The 20,883-nt window shown below is 63.4% G+C and overlaps 2 protein-coding genes across 2 annotated transcripts; one reads left to right on the top strand and one right to left on the bottom strand.

Annotated features, from left to right (window-relative positions):
- Positions 1-8,519: 8,519 nt before the first annotated feature.
- Positions 8,520-17,599, top strand: OPLAH (5-oxoprolinase, ATP-hydrolysing). The gene is made up of 26 exons (XM_079722175.1): positions 8,520-8,705; positions 8,781-8,972; positions 9,468-9,567; positions 9,648-9,771; positions 9,856-10,051; positions 10,133-10,298; positions 10,406-10,544; positions 10,625-10,692; positions 10,820-11,085; positions 11,181-11,293; positions 11,385-11,555; positions 11,703-11,840; positions 11,932-12,070; positions 12,191-12,303; positions 12,503-12,654; positions 13,175-13,335; positions 13,414-13,515; positions 13,587-13,761; positions 15,364-15,548; positions 15,672-15,818; positions 15,904-16,038; positions 16,200-16,349; positions 16,462-16,619; positions 16,701-16,861; positions 16,991-17,088; positions 17,337-17,599. The coding sequence occupies exons 1-26, from the start codon at positions 8,535-8,537 to the stop codon at positions 17,481-17,483; spliced, it is 3,867 nt and encodes a 1,288-aa protein (XP_079578301.1). The 5' UTR covers positions 8,520-8,534; the 3' UTR covers positions 17,484-17,599.
- LOC307065372 (sphingomyelin phosphodiesterase 5-like) lies at positions 17,546-20,354 on the bottom strand (the record flags this gene model as incomplete). Its single annotated transcript, XM_079722174.1, has 6 exons — positions 17,546-17,560; positions 17,607-18,180; positions 18,228-18,369; positions 18,647-19,710; positions 19,841-19,979; positions 20,198-20,354. 6 exons carry the CDS (start codon positions 20,352-20,354, stop codon positions 17,546-17,548), a joined length of 2,091 nt encoding a protein of 696 aa, XP_079578300.1.
- Between the last annotated feature and the right edge of the window lie 529 nt (positions 20,355-20,883).

The raw sequence follows: 20,883 nt of genomic DNA, 5'->3' as shown, positions 1-20,883 counted from the left end.
GTCCTGCGGCTGCCAGGGGTGGAGACCCGCTGGGCGTGGAATCCCCACGTCGTTTCCCCCCGGGTTTGTCGTGGGGGCGGTTCCCACGACCCTCGGGGCCTACCCGCCCTGCGTCGCCCTGGTCGCCGCCGGCGCGCGCCGTCTCCCGGACCCAGAGTCCCGGGCCTCCCACTGCGCCCGCGACCCGCCGGCCGGCCCTGCCGCGCCTCCGCCTCTCCCTCTGCGGCCGAGCCCCGCTCGGACCGCGCGCAGCCGGTGCGCCTCTGCTTCTCTTTGACGCCAGGCGTCTTCCTCGAGGTTCGCGGGTGAGAGCCGCGACTGCTGGAATGATAGCATCGTTTTGTCTGACGGCTTCTGTTCTTCCGCCCTCGTAAATGCATTCGTTTTCCCAAGCTGAGACACATTTTCTGTTCTCTTCTTTTTTACCGTTTAGTTTTAACAATTGTCCATTAAAAAAACCCCACATAGTTTATATTGTACATACACGTGGTTGCATTTTTTAGAGCAGTATTAATTTTCTTTTCCATGTTGCTTTAGTTCTTCACTCCGTACGACCCCACGCCCCCCAGCATCTGCCGTAGCTTAAGTACTGGTTTTATGATTTTCTTCACACTCACATAATTACATACAAGTCACAACAAATATGTGCAGTTGTAATGTACAGACATATAGGGGCTTTTGGAACTCTGGTTATTTTTTTAAATGGGATCATTTCATACACACTTTTCTGTTTCTCACTAAAAAGTATGTAGTGAAATCTGTCCAGGTAATCCTGTGGAACTCTAATTTTTTGCTTGATACTCACGGGGTGGATGTACCAGAATTTACCCATCTACTGCCCCACTGTGGGCAGTGGGTGTGTGTCCAGGGGCTTGGGAGATGGAACCCCAGGGTAGGGACTAACTGGGTGAAGGCTGTAAGTGTGAGTTACATTTCCCCTCCTTTCCCACCAAGAAAAAGTGTTACAGTTTTTACATAATCCTCGCCACCCTGCGGAGTGTTACTGACATGCTGTAGTCACTCTTGTATTTCTTTGCCTGATGTATTCCAACATCTTGTGTCGGTCAAGTCCCCTGGAACTGTTGAGGGGTCTACAGAAGGGAGAAATGAGATGCTCAAGGGGAGGGGACATGCCCCCCCCCCCGCCATAGGAGCAGTTAAATGTCAAGCTGTGAGAAGAGCAGGTGGAATGGACGTACTGTGGTGGGCTTGGGCCTAAGTCCTAGGCAGAGCGTCCCCTCCAAGGCGGTGGTCTCCTAGAACACTGGGGCACGAGGCCTGGCCACTGTGCCTGGTCGAAGGCTGTGGATGATGGCCGTCATTCTCTGCCACTGGCCATCCTCCATCCCCTCCCCCTCGACTCTTCAGCTGGACTGAGCAGGCCTTCTTCCCTCAGCAGTGTGGGCTCTTACTCTCCCAGTTCTTACTAGGTCAAGATTGCTGTAGTCCATTGACGCAGGTGGAAGCCCCCTGGGTGCCCCGCCCTCATTTCATGGTTGGCCCTAGCAGCTCAGGGTAATTAGGATAACGTTGGTTCTGGGCCTAAGGAGACCAGAGTGACTGGGGGGGGGGTGGCTTTTCCTTCCAGATCAGTGCAAACCTTACTGTGTCCCCTTGTGGAAGTGTCCCCCCACCCCAGGAACTAAGATCTCCAACCTGGCAGCATCTCGGGTTTAGGGTATGGGCTGTTCAGGAATGAGCACCCCTTGGTTCTCTGGCCCTTGTGTTCTAGCCATAGGGTACACACATGGGTGGATTCACGTTTGGGGGCCTAAAGCTTATACAAATTTGGGAGCTGTGTTGAGGATCCCCAAGACCAGCCCTGGATTCAGTGATTTACTAGGACTCATAGAATTCAGCACATACAGTTGTACTCATGACCAAGATTCAAGGGAAAGGATGTTAATCAAAATCAGCAAAGGGAAAAGGCGGGTGGGGCAGAGTAAGAGGAGACCAGGCCCAGCGTCCAGAGTCCTCTCCTTGAGAAATCGCTCGGGACACACTCCATCCGCCCAGGAACAAGTTGCAACAATGTGTGTGAAATGCTGGCCACCAGGGAAGCTCACCGGAGACTCAGGGCCTATGGCTTTCATAGGGCGCTGGTCACAGTCATGTAGGCACCCCTGCCTGGTATGTACCCGGAGTCCTGGGAGGAAAGCAGGAGTTTAGCAAAAACCATATTTGTTTGTACAAAGAGTTTAGGTTCAGTGAGCCACTCTTACTGGGAAATGGTAGGAACCCTTCTGAAGCCTAGGTTCCCAGACGCCACAACTTGGCACACATCGTCTGAAGGAGAGCAGTCTCAGGGCCCTCTTTAAGAAACAGAGGACAGGGATTTCCCTGGTGGTCCAGTGGTTAAGACTCCATGCTCCCAATGCAGGGGGCCCAGGTTCGATCCCTGGTGAGGGAACTAGGTCCCACAGGCCACAGCTAAAGATCCCACACGCCACAATGGAGATCCCGTGTGCCGCAACTAATTTTATTAATAAATAAATATTTTTTAAAAACAAAGAAACAGAGGACAAAATCATATTTACAAAATTAAGTGAATAGAGTGAGGAAAGAAATCCCAACATACAACACAAATTTTTAAAGTCGACCCATATCACAAACATCACAAAACACAGAAAACAAAATGTCATCAATTAACTTCCTGACGTATTTCTAACGTTTCCCCTGTGCTTTTCAGACGCAAAATCTGTCACCTCTTAAGATGATGATACTTTCATGATGTCACCTTCTATATATAGAGGATAATTTAGTCTCCTCTCTAACACGCTTAATCAAAGTTTACTTTATCTAATATATTTATTTTTATTTATTTATTTTGGCTGCGCCGTGTCTTCGTTGTGGCACACGGGATCTTTTTAGTTGCAGCATGCGGGCTTCTTAGTTGCAGCGTGCTGACTTCTTAGTTGCAGCATGCATGCGGGATCTAGCTCCCCGACCAGGGATCGAACCTGGGTCCCCTTCACTGGGAGTGCAGAGTCTTACCCTCTGGACCACCAAGGAAGTCCCATCAAAGTTTATTTTTATAACTTACAGCTTAGGAGAAAAGTTGTTTTCAGGTAACAGCACCCTTAGCTAATATTGTGTAAATTTTTAGAGTTATTAAATTTGAGAAAACCTCTTTCAAATTTCTTTTACATATGAGCCCTAAGATTTCAGGGCCTTTGGGGGCTCTTGTCTGTGGCTAACTTAGATGGTTTTCGAATTGACGACGCTCTTTAGCCAATTCCATTAGCTTGATGTGTAGTGACACACAGCACAGAGGGCAGGTGTGTTCCTGGCAGCCACTTCTACACCAGAATGACAGCAAGAACTGAACTACATCAGGAAGTGAATGTTCCCTCAGAGCCACACTAAAGCTCTCCCGGCTCAGCCTCCCTGAGTGAAGCCCATGAGGCCCCCCCGCCCTGTTCAGTGCAGCAGGAAATGACCCAAATGGGAAGAGACAGCGTCAACCGACTGTGATTAAATTATGTACTTTGCAAATGTTCCAAAATGTGCGACCCTGGGAACACTTTGCTGGGCCCTGGCCTGGAAGAGTCCCGAGCTGAGCCTCATGACTTCGCAGTGAATCTCTCCCCAGACCCCAGACCCCTTAGGCAGCACAGATGCATCTCAGCAGCGTCCCATCCCAAGAGGGGTCAACAGGGCCAGTTCAGGGTGCGGTTGAGGAACACTTTCAAGTCTGCCCCACGTCCAGCCATTGTAACAGGCTGAAGAAGAGCCAGGTCCTGATTCCCAAAGGCTGTGAATGTCACCTTCTATGGCAAAAGGAACTTTGCGGGTATGATTAAGCTAAGGGTCTTGAGAAGGAGAGTGTCCTAGAGTATCCAGGTGGGCCCTACATGTAACCATAAGTATCCTTTGGAGGTGGAAGCAGAGGGCTATTTGGTTGCAGAAGCACAGGAGGAGGAGAGGTGACCTTGGAGGCAGATTGGAGCGACGCAGCCACAAGGCAGGGAGCGCCGCCTGCTGGCCGCAGTGAGGAACACATTCCCCCCGGACCCTCCAGAAGGAACTGTCCTGGCTGACATCTTGATTTTAGCCCCAATGACTCAGTTTGGACTTCCGGCCCCTGGAACTGGAAGAGAATAAACGTCTGTTGTTTTAAGCCTTCGGGTCTGTGGTAACGTGTTTGAGCTTTTTTTTTTTTTTTTTTCGGCTGCTCAGTGCAGCATGTGGGACCTTAGCTCCCTGACCAGGGGTTGAACCCACGCCTCTGCATTGGAAGCAGGGAGTCTTAACCACTGGACCGCCAGGGAAGTCCTGTTTGAGCTCCTTGATAAGTGCTCACCGCTAGGCTCTCCACCATCCTCCCCAGCCCCGCACGCAGCGTCTGAGGAGCTGCTCCGCTGCGCCGTGGAGCCACTCGTCCCTCCGTCTCACCTCCTCACCGCTGGGCGGGGTCTGGGGGAGCTGGGGCGGCTGGGACCCTGCCCCTCCCAGAGATACCCCCGACCCGCGGGTGTTGCGGGGGAGGCCTCGTCTTCTCAGCTCGTCTCTCCCAGTTTCCTCTGCCCTCGGCTGGAGCCGAGCACGGGGCGCCCCGTGCTCTTGGCCACAGCCTCTCGGAGCCGAGCTGTCATGATGCAGAGCCGGGCGGGGAAGGGCGGGTCCCGCTCTTCTTACCAAGAAGCAGTAGACCTCCACGAATGACTGCTGCAAGCCCAGAGTGACAATCTCCAGAGTGACAGGGTCACTCCCGGGACTCCTGCCCCTGCCATGCCTCGCAAGGTCACGGCTCGGCACGGGACACTGTCACTTCCACCATGTTCTTCCAGTCAAAATAAGGTGGAAGGCCAGTTCAGAGTCCAAGAACTGAGAACTGGACGCACCTGTCGAGGGGAGACAGCACGTGCACCTGCAGTGGCAGCAGTGGTCGGCGGCCCTCTGTGCCCCAGGGGAGGCCACTGCCCGCTCCTCCAGCGAGGAAGGAGGGGCTGCTTCTGCCAGGAAGGGGCTTGTGGGAGTTTGGCAGCCTAAGGTTCAAGTGTGTCCGCTCAAAGTTCCCATCCCAGGTCTCAAGGCTGACTCTGCCCCGGGACAGTGCACATGCCATTTCCTTTGCAACCCAGCTACTTGTATAATCAGCTCCTGCGTTTCCTTCAACACAGGAGGCTGTGCTCGTTTCCACTGCTATGTAATAGGTTGCCCCAAATGCAGTGGCTTAAAACTACATCCACTTGTAAACTCACAGCTCTGTAGGTCACAAGTCTGGGTGCAGCATGGCTGCATTTGGGCAATTGGACTTGAATGACTATTTCATGACTTCCTTTCAGCTTGAAGAACTTTCTTTAGTATTTCTTGTAAGGTAGGTCTGCTAACAACAGATTCTCTCTATGTTTATTTTGGACTGTCTTTATTTCACCTTAATTTACAAAAGATCATTTTCCAAAATATTGGACGCTTGCTTGAGTTTTTTAATGATTTGAGTTTGTCATCGCATTGTCTCCTGGCCTCCATTGTTTCTGATGAGAAGTTAGGTGTGAATCTTACGGTATTCTCTTACATGTGACAAGTTATTTTTATCTTGTGACTTTTGAAGTTTTCTCTTTGTCTTTCAAGATTTTGGCTATGACATAATCAGGTCCTAGGGGCTGCCCACATGTCCTGCCTCATGGCCCCCCCAGCAGTGGAGAATCCCCCCAGCAGTGAGAACTTCCTGCCAGCGTGCCACCCTGGAGCAGTGGGGAAAGGACATGCAAATCCTAGGAAAACTACTGGTTGACAACTGGAAACAGCAGACCCGCAAAAAGGAAACGATGATGTGAAATAAACAATAATCATAATGGAAGAAATGACACAAAATAATGGCAACTGCACAGAGCCGTCCCATTAGAAGACAGATTGGGTGGAGGAAAGAAGTCCTCTATATGATCTCAAGTGAAAACCCAATTGTTGTCCTTGAGGCGGCCGCCCTGCCCCCAGGAACCTGCTGTCCTCAATGTCTCCTGGGGCCTCCCTGCTCCCTGTCCTCCCCCCCCATTCCCTGAGGTTGTGGCCCTGAATGTGGTGCCTCATCCTCCATGTGACAGTGACACTCCCTGCCACCCCGACAGCAAGACCACTGTTGCCTCCAGCCTCGCCCTACGGTGCTCACTGGCTTACCCCACGCCCCCAAGCTCTGACCCACCTTAGTCTCCACAGTCCAGCTCCCCTTTGCTGTTGGGCCAGACATGCCCCCTCCCTCAGGGCAGCTCAAACATCCACCCTCCTGACCCCTTCAGGTGCTGTGCTGGCCACGACCGCCTCTGGGACTGTGCCCAGTCAGCCAGCCTCACAACCTGGCACGGGCAGCTGGTGGCCAGTGGGTGGCCAGATGGGTGGGGAAGGATGCCTGAATCTCGCACCCCTCTACCTGCAACACCGCCATCCTAGGCTGGGAGGCAAAAGCTTCTGTCCTCCAGGAGGGGCTTCCTAGGGGGACTCCAGGCCCGGGGCAGGAGATCCAGCGGCTGGCACAGGAGAACCAAGAGCTGCGGCGGCTTGTGCAGCTCATCCAGGAGAACCAGGAGCTGAAGCTGGTGCTTAGGAACCGGGGCAGCAGCCTGAGCTTCTGCAGCTCCAGGCTCCTGGCCGAGGTGACCGCCAGCCCCCGCTTGCCCCAGCGCAGAACCATCAAGTTCAAGGATGCTGAAAGAGGTGCGCGGGCCAGGGCCGTGGGGGTCTCCTCAGGGACCAACAGGCTGCACTCATTGAGCCATGCAGGACAGCGAAAAGTGGGAGAAACCCCTGCTCCCGTGCGGCCGTGTCCTGTCGGGTGCTGACAGGTGCTGTGGAGGAAGGGGCAAGGAATGGAGTCGGGGGGCTCTTTTAGGGGTGCAGCAGGGAGAAGGTGACATCTCTGAGAGAGTGACCTCAGAGCAGCGCTAGACTGAAGTGAGGGAGCCGTGAGGCTGCGCTTTAATGCCCCATCATGCAGAGGATGTGAGGCGGCCAGAGGCCAGCAGTCCGTGGGGAGCCCTGCTGCAGCCTCGGTTGCAGCCCAGACCCTGTGCCCTCACAGCAGCCCACCTCCCTCTCTCCTCCTGGGACTAAGCAGGCATCAAGGGCCAGCAAGGCTCAAGGAAGCGGGAGAGCCTGGGGTGGGATGGGGCCAGGGCATGGACAGTGTCCCTGCCTGTCTGGCCCGCGAGGTGAGGTGGCCCCTTCACCTGCTGTTCCTCTGCTTGGGAAGCCCCCTATCCCCCACCGTTCCTTTGCGGGAGCCCCTCACAGCTCCAGCCCACCTCAGGCCTGGGCAGGCACCCGGGCAGCTTTCAGCTCGCGGGGAAACAGGCCGGGGAAGGGCAGCCACCCGCCCCCGTGGTCCCGAGACTGACCACGGCGTCTGGCGATATCAGCCCGAGCGTCGCGCGGTCGGCCTGGGAGGGCGGTGTGGAGGGCCCCCAGCCCACAGCGCCTGGCACGCCCACGGGGTGTGAGGGGTTTCTGCAGGGCGCCCCCCTGCCCCCCCACCCCACCCCGGTCGGGCCACTCAATTCTGCCCTCCCGCGTCACCCATCTCCCACCTCGGGTCGCCACAGCCGCCGCACGCTGGGGGGCGCGGTCCGAGGTCTTCTGGGCAGCCGGCTCCGCCTGCCCCGGGGTACCTGGAAGAGGGTACCCGGGGCGCCCGCGGTCAGCGAGCTCCGGACCGGCGCAGGGCCGGACGGCCGCAGAGCCCAGGTGCTCGGGGACCGGGCCGCGGGGTGGGGCCGCGCCGGCACAGCGCCGCCCCGCCGGGGATCTGGATGGAGACGCCTGCCGCCCGCGGCCCAGCTCGGGCCCCGCCCCGCAGTCCCCGGGGCAGCTCGCGGCCGAGGGAGGGGGCGGCTCCGGGCCACCCGAGCCTGACGCAACCGGAGAGCCTGACGCAACCGGAGAGCCCGGCGCGCCGGGACCGGTCGTGCGGGGGGTGGGCGCCGCTTCCGGGCTGGGGGCGGGCGCGGCAGGGCCCGGAGCGAGTGCGGCCAAACGGACGGCGAGCGACCGGAGCCGACAGGCCAGGTGGGCCCCGCGCCAGGATCCTCCGCGCTCCCCTGTCCGCACCCCCGGACCCCACTCGCCCCCACCGCCCGCTCCCCTTCGCCTCCCGGCCCCGCCCCGTGGTCTGCCTAGGCTCCGCCCCGTCCCCGTGTCCCGCTGGGCCTCTGCTCCAAGGTCGAGCAGTTGGGAAGTGGGCCTTTTCTCACCAGCCCCCAACCCACGTGCCTCTTCGTGCTTAAGGGCCCAGAAACCCCAGCCCGAGGGCTCCCGCCGCGCCTCCTCCTTTGAAAGGCCTGCTCCGGGCCCTGGGGTCCCTTGCAACCCTGCGCACTGGACTTGGGGAGTGGGGGTCATGAGGCCCTGCAGGACTTGCCCAGCTCTGGCTCCACCCAGGGCCCCTCATGGGCGTGGAATCCCTGTCTTCTCCCCATCCCAGCTCTGCCCAGGGCTGCCCACCTGTGGATGACCCCCAGGCCTCCCTGCTGACCCACTGCCTCTGTCCAGGGCTCCCAGGACTGCCGGCTGAAGAGTCGCTGCTGGACTCCAGCCCCGTCACCATGGGCAGCCCGGAGGGGCGCTTCCACTTTGCCATCGACCGTGGAGGCACCTTCACAGATGTCTTTGCCCAGTGCCCAGGGGGGCACGTAAGGGTCTTAAAGCTGCTCTCAGAAGACCCCGCCAACTATGTGGACGCACCCACTGAGGGCATCCGCCGCATCCTGGAGCAGGTGGCCAGGGAGGAGTGGTGGGGTGGGGAGGGACCTTGGGGCCAGAGGCCTGATGGCTGACCACGTGGTTCCCAGGAGGGGGGCATGCTGTTGCCACGGGACCGGCCTCTGGACACCAGTCGCATCGCCAGCATCCGCATGGGCACCACAGTAGCTACCAACGCGCTGCTGGAACGGCGCGGGGAGCGGGTGGCACTGCTGGTGACTCGCGGCTTCCGAGACCTGCTGCATGTGGGCACCCAGGCCCGTGTAGACCTCTTTGACCTGGTGAGTTCGCGCCAGCAGGCGGCCAGCTCTGCGGCGCACGTTTTCCCTGGAGTGCCGTGGCCCCTCAGGGAGGGTGGTCCTTGGAAGGGTCAGTGCCAGCCCAAGGCCACCAACTGATAAGAGAGGAGGTTCTGGGCACTCGTAGTGGGACGCTGCGTCCCCTTAGCCCTGACTGGTCACCTGTTGTCCTGTTCCTGTCTGCCGCTCCGCCCAGTCTTGGACCCTGACCCTCACCCCCACTGCTGGGTTCTGGGAAGGAGCTGCCTTTGTGGGGGTGGGGCACTTAGCTGCACTCAGAGGCCTGGGGGCAGAGAGCCGCCCCCCCGGGTGGGCCTTCCCACCCGCTCTGAGTGTGTCACCCTGTCTCACTGTGTCTCCTGGGCCTGTGGACTGGCCTGTTGGGACACATCCGCTCACCTGCATTGCCCCACCCATGCAGGGTCCCAGCAGGGACCCTCAGGCCTGGGCCTCCTCTGAGCCTCTGCCTGCCCTCAGGCTGTGCCCATGCCCGAGATGCTGTACGAGGAGGTGCTGGAAGTGGACGAGCGTGTGGTGCTATATCGAGGGGGGCCAGGTGCTGGGACGCCCGTGAAAGGTACGGATGCCCGAGTGTTGGGGCGCAGGGCAGCAGGCCCAGATGGGCCTTTGATGGGGCAGCGGCGGGCTTCCCTGCAGGCCGCACAGGGGACCTGCTGGAGGTGCAGCAGCCTGTGGACCTGGGGGACCTGCGAGGGAAACTGGAGGGGCTCCTGTCCCGAGGCATCCACAGCTTGGCCGTGGTGCTCATGCACTCATACACGTGAGTGTGGGCTGGCTGGGGGCGCGGGCGGCGGGGGGCCGGCGGGCGGGCAGGTAGCTCAGCGGCGATCGGACGTCATCATAGGTGGGCCCAGCACGAGCAGCAGGTGGGCGCCCTGGCCCGGGAGCTGGGCTTCACACACGTGTCGCTGTCCTCGGAGGCCATGCCCATGGTGCGCATCGTGCCTCGGGGGCACACTGCCTGCGCCGATGCCTACCTCACACCCACCATCCAGCGCTATGTGCAGGGCTTCTGCCGTGGCTTCCAGGGTCAGCTCAAGGTGAGGCCCCCCGCCTGCCCGCCCCTGGCCACCCCCACCCTGTGCCGCCCCGCCCCTCACTGCCCACCTGCCCGCCCACAGGACGTGCAGGTGCTGTTCATGCGCTCTGATGGTGGCCTGGCGCCCATGGACTCCTTCAATGGCTCCCGCGCTGTGCTCTCGGGCCCTGCTGGGGGCGTGGTTGGTTACTCAGCCACCACCTACCGGGTGGAGGGTGGCCATCCTGTCATCGGCTTTGACATGGGAGGTATGAGGGCCCGAGGGTGGGGTCCGGGGGAGCCTCAGATGCCGGGCTGGGCAACGTCAGGCATCCAGGTCTGTGGGATGACTCCTTACCACCCCGTCTCCCACCAGGCACGTCTACCGACGTGAGCCGCTATGCTGGCGAATTCGAGCACGTCTTCGAGGCCAGCGCAGCTGGGGTCACTCTCCAGGCCCCCCAGCTGGACATCAACACCGTGGCAGCTGGTGGGGGCTCCCGCCTCTTCTTCAGGTCCGCCCCATCCCGCACCTGGGCGGGGCCCCCAGCCCTGCCTCCCAACCCACCTCCACCTCCAATTCCCCTCTCCAAAGGTCAGGCCTCTTCGTGGTGGGGCCAGAGTCTGCAGGAGCCCACCCTGGCCCCGCCTGCTACCGCAAAGGTAAGAGGTGGCATGTGCCCTGCCAGCCCCCTTCCCACGCGGCCCAGGCCCAGCCCACCCCTCAGCCCCACCCCCATTGCCCGCTCCCGTCGCTCACCTCCAGCCCCACACCGTGCACACCTCCCAGGAGGCCCTGCGACCCTGACGGATGCTAATCTGGTCCTGGGTCGCCTGCTGCCTGCCTCCTTCCCCCACATTTTTGGGCCGGGAGAGGACCAGTCACTGTCCCCGGAGGCATCCCGAAAGGCCCTGGAGGCTGTAGCCACTGAGGTCAACAGCTTCCTGACCAATGGGCCTTGTCCGGCCTCCCCACTGAGCCTGGAGGAGGTGGCCATGGGGTTTGTGCGTGTGGCCAACGAGGCCATGTGCCGGCCCATCCGTGCACTTACGCAGGTACAGCCGCCTTTCCCCTCGCCTGGGGGTGGGGGGCAGGATGGGGGAGGGCCGGGCGGGGCAGGGTAGACCACTGATCCCTTCTGGCTCCCCAGGCACGAGGCCACGACCCCTCGGCCCACGTGCTGGCTTGCTTTGGGGGAGCTGGTGGGCAGCACGCTTGCGCCATCGCCCGGGCCCTGGGCATGGACACCGTGCACATTCATAGGTGTGTCTGGGTGTGGTGCGTGTGTTCTGGGGCTGGGGGGCCACTTTGGGAGGCACCCCACCCTTTCTCTGTGCGGCCCCTGTCCCCCTAGGCATAGTGGGCTGCTGTCAGCACTGGGGCTGGCCCTGGCAGACGTGGTACACGAGGCACAGGAGCCCTGCTCCCTGCCCTATGCCCCTGAGACCTTTGTGCAGCTGGACCAGAGGCTGAGCCGCTTGGAGGAGCAGTGTGTGGATACCCTGCGGGCCCAGGGCTTCCCCAGGTGGGGCTCCGGGGGCTGCCGGGCCAGGTGGGGGGCCTGCGGCATCCTAGCCGCTTCACTTGGGGCCTCTTCGGCAGCAGTCAGGGAGGGGTGGACTAGGTGTCCTCAAGGGTCTCCGGTGCGAGTGCCCCCCCGTCACCGTTGCAGGGCCCAGATCAGCACCGAGAGCTTCCTGCACCTGCGCTACCAGGGCACGGACTGTGCCCTGATGGTGTCCGCCCACCAGCACCCAGCCACTGCCCGCTCACCCAGAGCGGGCGACTTTGGGGCAGGCTTCGTCGAGAGGTATGTGAGCTCCGCGTCTCGGGAGCCCTGGCTGGGGTCCGCTGGCCTGGCTGCCCGCCCTGATGGCTCTCCGGGACCTCCGGGTGTGCAGGTACATGAGGGAGTTTGGCTTCATCATCCCTGAGCGGCCAGTGGTGGTGGACGACGTGCGGGTGAGGGGCACTGGCCACAGTGGCCTTCGCCTCGAGTACATCCCGAAAGCCCAGAGTGGGCCTCCCCGGGTAGACAAGGTTGGTGGCCCTGCCTGTGTCCGTCCACCCACACCCACTGGGACACGGGGACAGGTGTGGAGGGGGGGTGCAGGGAGGGCACTGGCCCTCGGAACTTCGCTCACCTGACACCCTCCTCAGATGACCCGTTGCTACTTCGAGGGGGGCTACCAGGAGACCCCCGTGTACCTGTTGGGCGAGCTGGGCAATGGGCACAAGCTGCAGGGCCCCTGCCTCATCATTGACAGCAACAGGTGGGCTGCGGGCCCGGGTGACCTGTGGGGGTGACCTGTGGGGCCCTGGCAGGGGGTCCTCTGGCCCAGGCTGCAGGAGTCTGAAGGACTCTGGGGTCCCTTCACGGTTGGGCTGTTTCTGGGCCTGGGCACATGGGGTCCCTGCTTGGGATGGGTGTGTGGCCGGGCTCCTGCAGCCCCTCTGCTGCCCTGCCCCCAGTACCATCCTGGTGGAGCCAGCCTGCCAGGCAGAGGTGACTGAGACTGGGGACATCCGCATCTCCGTGGGGGCTGAGGCCCCCAGCACGGTGGGTGCCCAGCTTGACCCCATCCACCTGTCCATCTTCTCCCACCGCTTCATGAGCATCGCTGGTGAGTGGCTTCCCCCATCCTGCTCCGCCGCCCTGCTCCCTGCGGCGTGCCCGGCGGGGGTGTGCAGAGAGAAAGCGTGGCGGGGGTGGGGGTGGGGCAGAAGCGGAAGCCCTCCTGCGGTGGTGCAGGCAGTGTGGCCCTGGCCCTGGGATGGCACAGCCCCGCTGCACTGCAGGCCTTGGGCAGGGTGGGCGCTTTTCTCCTCCCAGCACCGTGTGATCTGGGCTCTGCACGGTGAACCCAGGCTCCGAAGCCTGTGCCTCGGCATCAGTTTCTTAATGTACGAAGCAGGGCGTAGGGTTGATGGGGGCGCCGGGCAGGGCTGGGGAGGAAGGGGTGCCCTTCACGTGAGCAAGATGTGGCCGTGGCCTCGCAGTGTCTAGGTGGACCATCACCCGCTTCGGGTCCTGGGTCCGGGACTCAGAGGCCTTGAAGGCAGTGGGTCCTGCCTCTCCGTACCCCGGGAATGCGCTGTGGATGGGGTGGGGCCAGCGGGCATCTGGTCACTCTGTGTCCCCAGAGCAGATGGGCCGCATCCTGCAGCGCACGGCCATCTCCACCAACATCAAGGAGCGCCTGGACTTCTCCTGCGCCCTCTTTGGGCCCGACGGGGGGCTGGTCTCCAACGCCCCTCACATCCCTGTGCACCTGGGTGCCATGCAGGAGACGGTGCAGTTCCAGGTTCGGCAGGCCCCTCCCCCTGCCCCCCGCCCCTTGCGCCGGCCCCCTCCCCACTCTGCACCTGTCTCCTGGCTTCAGATCCAGCACTTGGGGGCTGACCTCCACCCAGGCGACGTGCTGCTGAGCAACCACCCCAGCGCGGGGGGCAGCCACCTGCCAGACCTGACCGTCATCACACCGGTGAGGGTCGCTGCCCAGGTACCTTGGGTGGTAGGGCCGCCGGCGCCCCTGACCGTTGCCCTCACCCCTAGGTGTTTTGGCCGGGTCAGACGCGGCCTGTGTTCTACGTGGCCAGCCGCGGGCACCACGCGGACATCGGGGGCATCACACCGGGCTCCATGCCCCCCCACTCCACCGCCCTGCAGCAGGAGGGCGCCGTCTTTCTGTCCTTCAGACTCGTCCAGGCGGGTGTCTTCCAGGAGGAGGGTGAGTGGGAACGGGTCTGGGGCTGAAACACCGCTTCCTGCAGCCAGGCTGGGCCGGACGCGGGGATGCAGCCCCCGCTGCCCCCCTCCCCCTGGCCTAGGCCGGCCTCCCGGCTGAGGGAGCTGGGCGGGGACCCCCCAGCGTGCGTGTTGCAGGTCGCCTCTCAGAGGCGATCACATGAGCTGAGCTGAGTTCTGCCTGGGCCCAAGAAGGCCTGGAAGGTTTGGGGGCGGGGAGCTGGCCAGGACACCCAAGGGATTGGGTGCAGCAGGGGGAGGAGCCTATTTTCAGGTGGGCGGCTGCTCGTGGCGTTTATGGTTTGCACTGGGTTTGCACTGGGTTTGCACTGGGTCTGGGGACTGCAGAGACACGGCGGCACCAGCGGCCCGGGGCTGCAGGCTCTCGGAGAGCTTTCCTGGGCCTGGGTCAGTCACTGGGCAGCTGTGAAGGGCTTCAGCTGGGCCTGAGCTGCCTGTGCACCAGGCAAGTCCCCTGCCTACGTGCAGGGCGCATGGAGGGTCCTGGGCATGGAGGGTCCTGCAGGCCAGGCAGGGGGAGTGGGGTGGGGGCAGCTGCACTCGCCCTGGATGATGCTGAGCCTCAAGCTGGGAAGCAGCGGTGAGGGTGTTTTGGAGGTCAGGGCTGGTAAGTGGTAGGATGGAGGCAGCGGGGAGGAGATCAAGTTGGACAGCCGTAGGATGCGGGTTCTGGCACTGCAGTTACCAGGAAGGTGGGACAGAAGCTGCAGGGGGACCTGGGGGTCAGGGACAGCTGGTGTGAGGCTGCAGGGGTCTGAGAGCCCTGGGGGCATCCCAGAGTGAGAACAGGTGACGTGGGCAGGGTGGAAGGTGGGGTAACAGAGCCATGGGCTGCTGTGGGTGCTGAGAACACGAACAGAGCGACTGAGGCCTGGCTGCTCCCTTGGTCAGTATGGGGCGGGGGCAGAGGGTCGGGATCACTGAGGAACCTGTGCAGGCACGTGGCAGAGGACCCAGTGGCCAGGGAGCCTGAGAGGACCCTGATCCAGACTCAGGAGGGGAGCTTTCCCGAAGCAGGGAGTGGTCCACGGGGCCAGAACCTGTACTGCTTGCCCGAGGTGGAGGCCTTGTCCAGATCTTTTGGGGGCGGTGGCGGGGTGCACAGGCAGCCAGGCTGGCGCTCTTTCAAAACGACTGGCTGCGGTGGTGAGTTTGGGGCCCCAGGGCTGAGGGCAGTGTGAGTGTGGGAGTGGGGAAGGGGGCCGGGCGGTGGGGAGGCAGGGCAGGAGGAGTGAAGGAGGGAGGAGACTCTGCTGAGGGAACCTGCCCCCTGCCCTGCCCCCCTGCCCCAGGTACCGCCAGCCCACGTGCGATCATGGTCATGGTCAAAGCTGCTTGTCCCGTCCTAGGGTGCCCTGCGGAATTGTGGGAAGAAGGTTCAGTAGCCGATGGGGGGAAGTTGGGGGTTTTCAGGGACCTGGAAGAGCCAGCAGGGTAGTGGGGAGCCAGTGATGGGCCAACATGTGGTCCCTGCAGTGCCCCAGCAGAAGTCCAGCAGGTGTGGATTAGGGCACCAGGTGGCCCTGGGACTTGGAGTGGCTCAGTGGCGATCCCATCCATTCAGCGGTAACTGAAGCCCTGAGGGCACCAGGCAAGATTCCAGGCTGCAGCGGAACACGGAACCTGCATGACAACCTGTCAGATCTGCGTGCCCAGGTGGCAGCCAACCAGAAGGGCATCCAGCTGGTGGGCGAGCTCATTGGGCAGTATGGCCTGGATGTGGTGCAGGCCTACATGGGCCATATCCAGGTGGGCCTGGGGGAAGGAGCAAGCGGGCAGCTCTCTGCCTGCCCCGGGCAGGTGGACGGAGGTGGGGGGCACCTGGCCCCCCGGGCAGGCGGCGTGGCCGTTACTGAACATACTCCCCACCAGGCGAACGCCGAGCTAGCCGTGCGAGACATGCTTCGGGCCTTTGGGACCTCCCGGCAGGCCCGGGGCCTGCCCCTCGAGGTGTCTGCAGAGGACCACATGGACGACGGTTCTCCCATCCGACTCCGAGTGCAGGTCAACCTGAGCCAGGTCAGTCGTGGGAGGAAGGACCTCCCCAGGCATCAGGGCCGTGGCCACCTGGCTGCTGACCTCTCCCCTCCTGTCTGGTGGGCAGGGCAGCGCTGTGTTTGATTTCAGCGGCACGGGGCCCGAGGTGTTCGGCAACCTCAACGCGCCTCGGGCCGTCACGCTGTCCGCGCTCATCTACTGCCTTCGCTGTCTGGTCGGCCGCGACATCCCACTCAACCAGGTGTGCGAGGGTGTGCTGTGCACACGGACAGCAGGTCGACCCCAAGCCCCGTGTCACCCTGAGAGAGCCCGGGGCTAGGTCGGCCCGAGGTCGGGCTGATCCTAGGGATGCGCGTGGTGTACCTCCCAGCTGTTCTCGAGCGCTGGCCCCTCTCCCCACAGGGCTGCCTGGCACCGGTGCGTGTTGTGATCCCTAAGGGCTCCATCCTGGACCCGTCCCCAGAGGCGGCGGTGGTGGGCGGCAACGTGCTTACGTCGCAGCGGGTGGTGGACGTCATCCTGGGGGCCTTCGGGGCCTGCGCTGCTTCCCAGGTGCGGTGGGCCGGTGGGCACAGCGGCGGGGGACGGGGGGAGGGCTGCGGGCTGCGACCGGCGGCGAGGGGATGCACCCCCAGCCGGTGCAGCGGCCACTTGCCCCTGCCAGGGCTGCATGAACAACGTGACCTTGGGCAACGCCCACATGGGCTACTACGAAACGGTGGCGGGCGGCGCGGGCGCGGGCCCCGGCTGGCACGGGCGCAGCGGCGTGCACAGCCACATGACCAACACGCGCATCACCGACCCCGAGATCCTGGAGAGCAGGTGGGCGGTGCAGGAAGGGGTGGGGCTGAGGGGCCGGGCCTGGGGCGGGGCGGGCTGGGCTGAGCCCCTGGCCCCGCGCAGGTACCCAGTTATCCTGCGCCGCTTCGAACTGAGACTGGGGTCTGGGGGGCGCGGCCGCTTCCGGGGCGGCGACGGTGTCATCCGCGAGCTGCTTTTTCGTGAGGAGGCGCTACTGTCGGTGCTGACCGAGCGCCGCGCCTTCCAGCCTTACGGCCTTAGGGGTAAGTGGCTCCATTTCCCTCCCCCCCCACCCACCTCCTGTCCCATCTACCCCCCTGTTCCCCCACCAGCCCCCAGTGTCTCTCACGTCCTTGCCCCCTGGGCCACCCCCACCTTGCCTCTTCTTGCAGGGGGTGAGCCCGGCACCCGTGGCCTAAACCTACTGATCCGGAAGGACGGCCGGACAGTGAACCTGGGTGGGAAGACCTCGGTGCCCGTGTCCCCCGGGGTAAGGATTGCGGCCTGGCCTGTCCCATCCCCGCCCCCACCCCCAGCTGCCCTCATCCCACAGGGTGAATGGAATTGCACAAATAACTAGAGACGGAGTTTAATTTGGCTCCTGAAGGAAGGGGGCCGCAGACCGGCTCTCTGGGGTCCCAGCTGGCTGCTGTGGAAGCACTGCCCCGCCGGGGATGGGACTGTGGCAGGAGACAGGCAGAGCCCGTCCCCAGCCTGAACCTCCCCTCTGCCCCACAGGATGTGTTCTGTCTCCACACACCAGGCGGCGGGGGCTATGGGGACCCGGAGGACCCCGCCCCTCTGCCGGCGTCGCTCCTGCAGCCCCTAGCCTTCCCTGAGCGGGGCAGCGTCTATGAGTACCGCAGGGCCCAGGAGACTGTGTGAGGGAGGGCCCCGTACAATAAAGATCCCTGAAGTCGTCCTGTTCCAGTGGCGGCTGGCCAGCCTCACGTTCTGCGTCCCTGTTGTCTTTCCACCCGTGCTGGCACCTGTCTCCTCCGTACCTGCCTTAGGAGGGCTTGGAAGTCCCGCAGCCAGGTGGTCCGTAAGCCCCGCCAGGGCGGTGCTGAATGTCACCTGTTCCACCTCTTGGGGGCAGGAGTCAGGTTGAGGAGTCGACCCAGCGCCCGCAGGCCCAGCACCCTGCGCTCTGGCACTTACTGGGCTCAGAATGTCTCCGGGTCCTCCTCGGTAGGTGACGTCGTCCAGGCGCCGACCCCGCCAGTGCTCAGCTGGGCGGCCTCCCCTGGGAGGGCCTGCCAGGGAGTGGCGGCGCCCTTCCTCCTGCTCCAAGGCCCTGAGGAGGGTGGCAGTGTCACCAAGGTCAGGGCAGCCCTCCTTCCGGGCGTTGCCTGGCCCCCAGCATCTCAGAATCTCCGCGGAGCAGGCCACGGAGTGGCAGAGATTGGAGGTTCTCAGCAGCGTTCCTGGGGAGGGCGGTATCAGTGGGAGCCTTGGCCCGCGAGCCCTCCCTGGGTCCGTCCGCCCCCAACCCCGGCGCGTCCCCAGCCGGCGGCGGTCCCGGAAGCGGCTGAACAGCTGGTGCTGCAGCTCCTGCGCGTGGTCTGCGGAGAGGCCGGCGCTCGGTGGGCGGGACCGCCCGCCCGCCCCGCTGCAGCCTCGTCTCACCTAAGCGAGCAGTTTTCGAAGTTTAGGTCACCCAGGCGCACACTGAAGGCCACGGCCTCGTCACTTGGGCGGCTCTCAACCTCGGACAGCTCGGCCCAGTCCAGCAACAGCGTCAGCTGTTTGCGGCGCAAGAGCCCGTCCTCTGCGGGGCGGGGTGGGTTGGAGGGGAGGGACGGGGAGGGAAGGAAGGCTCAGTCCGAGGTGCCATTCTGCCTCCTGGACACCCAGCTGCGCCCGCACCTTCCCCCGCCCCGCCCGGTCCCGATCTGTGAGCCCACCAGCACTCGAAGGGACTGGCGGCGCCTGGGGCAGTGAATAAACGGTGGGGGGAGGGGAGGTGCAGACAAGGGTTGGGACTCCGCGCAGAGTGATGGGGGGGCGGCCCTCCCACGAGCCTACGAGCAGCCAGTCGGGCTCACCGTTCGGCGCATGCAAATGCGTGCAGTGCAGGAAGCCCACGATGCGGCGCCCGTCCGGGATGCCCAGCTGCGCTTGGGGACCTTCGCGCGTTCGACCCCATGCCCCGCCCCCTCCCGGGTCCCTGAGCGCCGCGGCCGGTGGGCGGGCACCTGTGCAGAAAGTAGCCCTTGGAGCCCAGCGCATCCTCGCGACGTGCGTGAAGGACTGGAAGGCTGCGCGTAGCAGCGGGTAGCGCGAGGCCAGCAGCAGCCCGCTGCCCAGCAGCTTCAGGTGTAGCCCGGGCTGCAGGCCGAATGTGCCCACGTCGTACGACACCGGGCGCAGATTGGGTGCCAGGCGACTCGCCAGGCGTCGCTCTGCGCGAAGGTCGAACACCTCCTGCAGGCACATGAAGTCCAGACTCGCTGGCATGGCGCCTATCAGCACCCCGCACGGCATCCCCTGCACTGGCGAACTGCAGCCGGTAGCCCCAGAGGGCGGATGCCGCAGGCCGGCGAGCAGCACGGCGCCCAAGGTCTCGGCCCGCCGCTGGCTGTGCGGCAAGTTGCTGAAGCGTGCCAGCCCATCGGGGAGCAGGCACAGGTTGGCGCCGAAGAAGCTGAAGCTGCGCGTGGGCTCAATTGGGGGGCGCCAGGGCGTGGGGGGCGCCCAGAACTGCAGAGGGGGCTGGTAGCAGAAGGGGCGGCGCCAGGCTTGCAGCAGCAGCCAGAGCAGCAGGTCCGGCAGTGCCAGAGGCAGGCCGACAAGAAGCAGCAGCGGCAGAGCCGCTCCGGCGCCCGCTGCAGCGCTCAGCCGGATCTGGTCGCTTGGGCGTGCGGCCGGCGCCCAGCAGCCCAGCAGCTGGTCCAGGGCCCAGTAGGCCGGGAAACGTAGCGCGCGGGCCAGGCCGGGGAGAGCGTGCAGCACAGGGTGCGGGAAGGGCGAGGGCCGTAGGGCGCAGGGCGTCGGGGGCCAGTCGGGCGGGCGTGGCGTGGCGTGGCGCGCGGGGCTCTCGGTGGCAAGTCTCTCCGACGACTCACTGGCTTCCAGCGTGCGAGTCGACTCGTTCGTGCGTGCTCGGGACCTTCAGGGGAGTCACAGGGGTCAAGGCCACGTGGCACAGCTTGTGCGCGGAGCCTGCAAGGCGCCGAGCCCCCGCGAGCCTGGGGGTATGGGCACAGGCGGAGCCACCCGGGAAGCCGCCCTCTCCTCACCCGCGCGGAACCTCGGCGGCGGTTGGAGAACAAAAGGGAAAGCGAAAGAGACCCTGGTCCCGCCCCAGATCCTTCTTGCCCCGCCCTCCCCTGAAAGCCGCAGGGAGAACCTCCCGCCCCGCCCCGATGGGAGCGACTTCTGGGTGCAGCCCACACCAGGCGGAGGGCGACACTTTTTAATGCGGGCCGGCGCAGCGACGGGGAGTGGAGCGCGCTGCGCGCTGCATCCCCCTCTCCCTCCTCCCGCAAGTCAGAGTGTAACGGCCCCGGCGCTCCCGCTGCCCAGACTGCGGGATCTACCCGACCCCGACCTGCTTCCCCCAGTCCGAGGAAGGGGCGGACTCGGAGAGGCCTGACCAGCCACCGGCTCAGCGCCGGGCACAGCCCATAGCGGAGGCGGCTCTGTGACCCTCCCCCAGGAAGCTTCCAATCTGGGGGAAGGGCCGTTGGTTCGGCTCTGCGCAGCGGGCCGGGCCACCGGGGCCCGCGAGCCAGGTGGGAGCCAGCTCTGCATCCGCGGAGCCCTCTTGCACCCGCTCTGTTGCATCCCAGGACCGAGCTGCCTCGCGCTTGCTCAGGCGCTGCCCTGCCCTCCACCTTCCTAGTTCGAGCTGTGAACCAGTTCCTAGAGCTCTTAACGTTGCCTCTTAAATTGCCCTGAAGTTTGGGCCAGACGCGGAGGAGAAGGGGCTTCTGCTCTCCCCCCAGCCCCCAATTTTCCAGAAATCCCTGATACCCTTTACAAATCAAGATCTGGTGCTGGGTGTGTCCGTTGCTACGGGTTTGTCGTATTGCTAAGCCTTCTCAGCAGACAGAGCTAGAAGGTCTGTATGTATAGCTCTCTAACATATCTGTACACAGAGGCCTTCCCTGCCTTTCCCAGGGGTCTGGCTTCATCTCCTGAAGCAGCAGGCCTGGGAGTGAGGGGGCAAGAAGGCAGGGAGCTCCGGGGCCAGAGCGCCCCAGCACGCCCTGCACCCCCTCCCCTCTGCACCCCTTGCTGGTTGCTGACATGATTCCCCTGTCTGAACCCAGGCCCAGGG

Source organism: Hyperoodon ampullatus (genome assembly GCF_949752795.1).
Source record: "Hyperoodon ampullatus genome assembly, chromosome: 17".
Lineage (NCBI taxonomy): Eukaryota > Metazoa > Chordata > Mammalia > Artiodactyla > Ziphiidae > Hyperoodon > Hyperoodon ampullatus.
The sequence above is the reverse complement of the archived record's forward strand: the minus strand, read 5'-3'. Positions and strand labels throughout refer to the sequence as shown.

Coding starts and splice junctions, on each gene's coding strand:
- OPLAH (XM_079722175.1), top strand. CDS start 8,535: ATGGGCAGCCCGGAGGGGCGCTTCCACTTTGCCATCGACCGTGGAGGC. Junction 10,545..10,624: donor GGCTCCCGCCTCTTCTTCAG/GTCCGCCCCATC, acceptor CCCTCTCCAAAG/GTCAGGCCTCTTCGTGGTGG. Junction 12,655..13,174: donor CCGCTTCATGAGCATCGCTG/GTGAGTGGCTTC, acceptor CTGTGTCCCCAG/AGCAGATGGGCCGCATCCTG.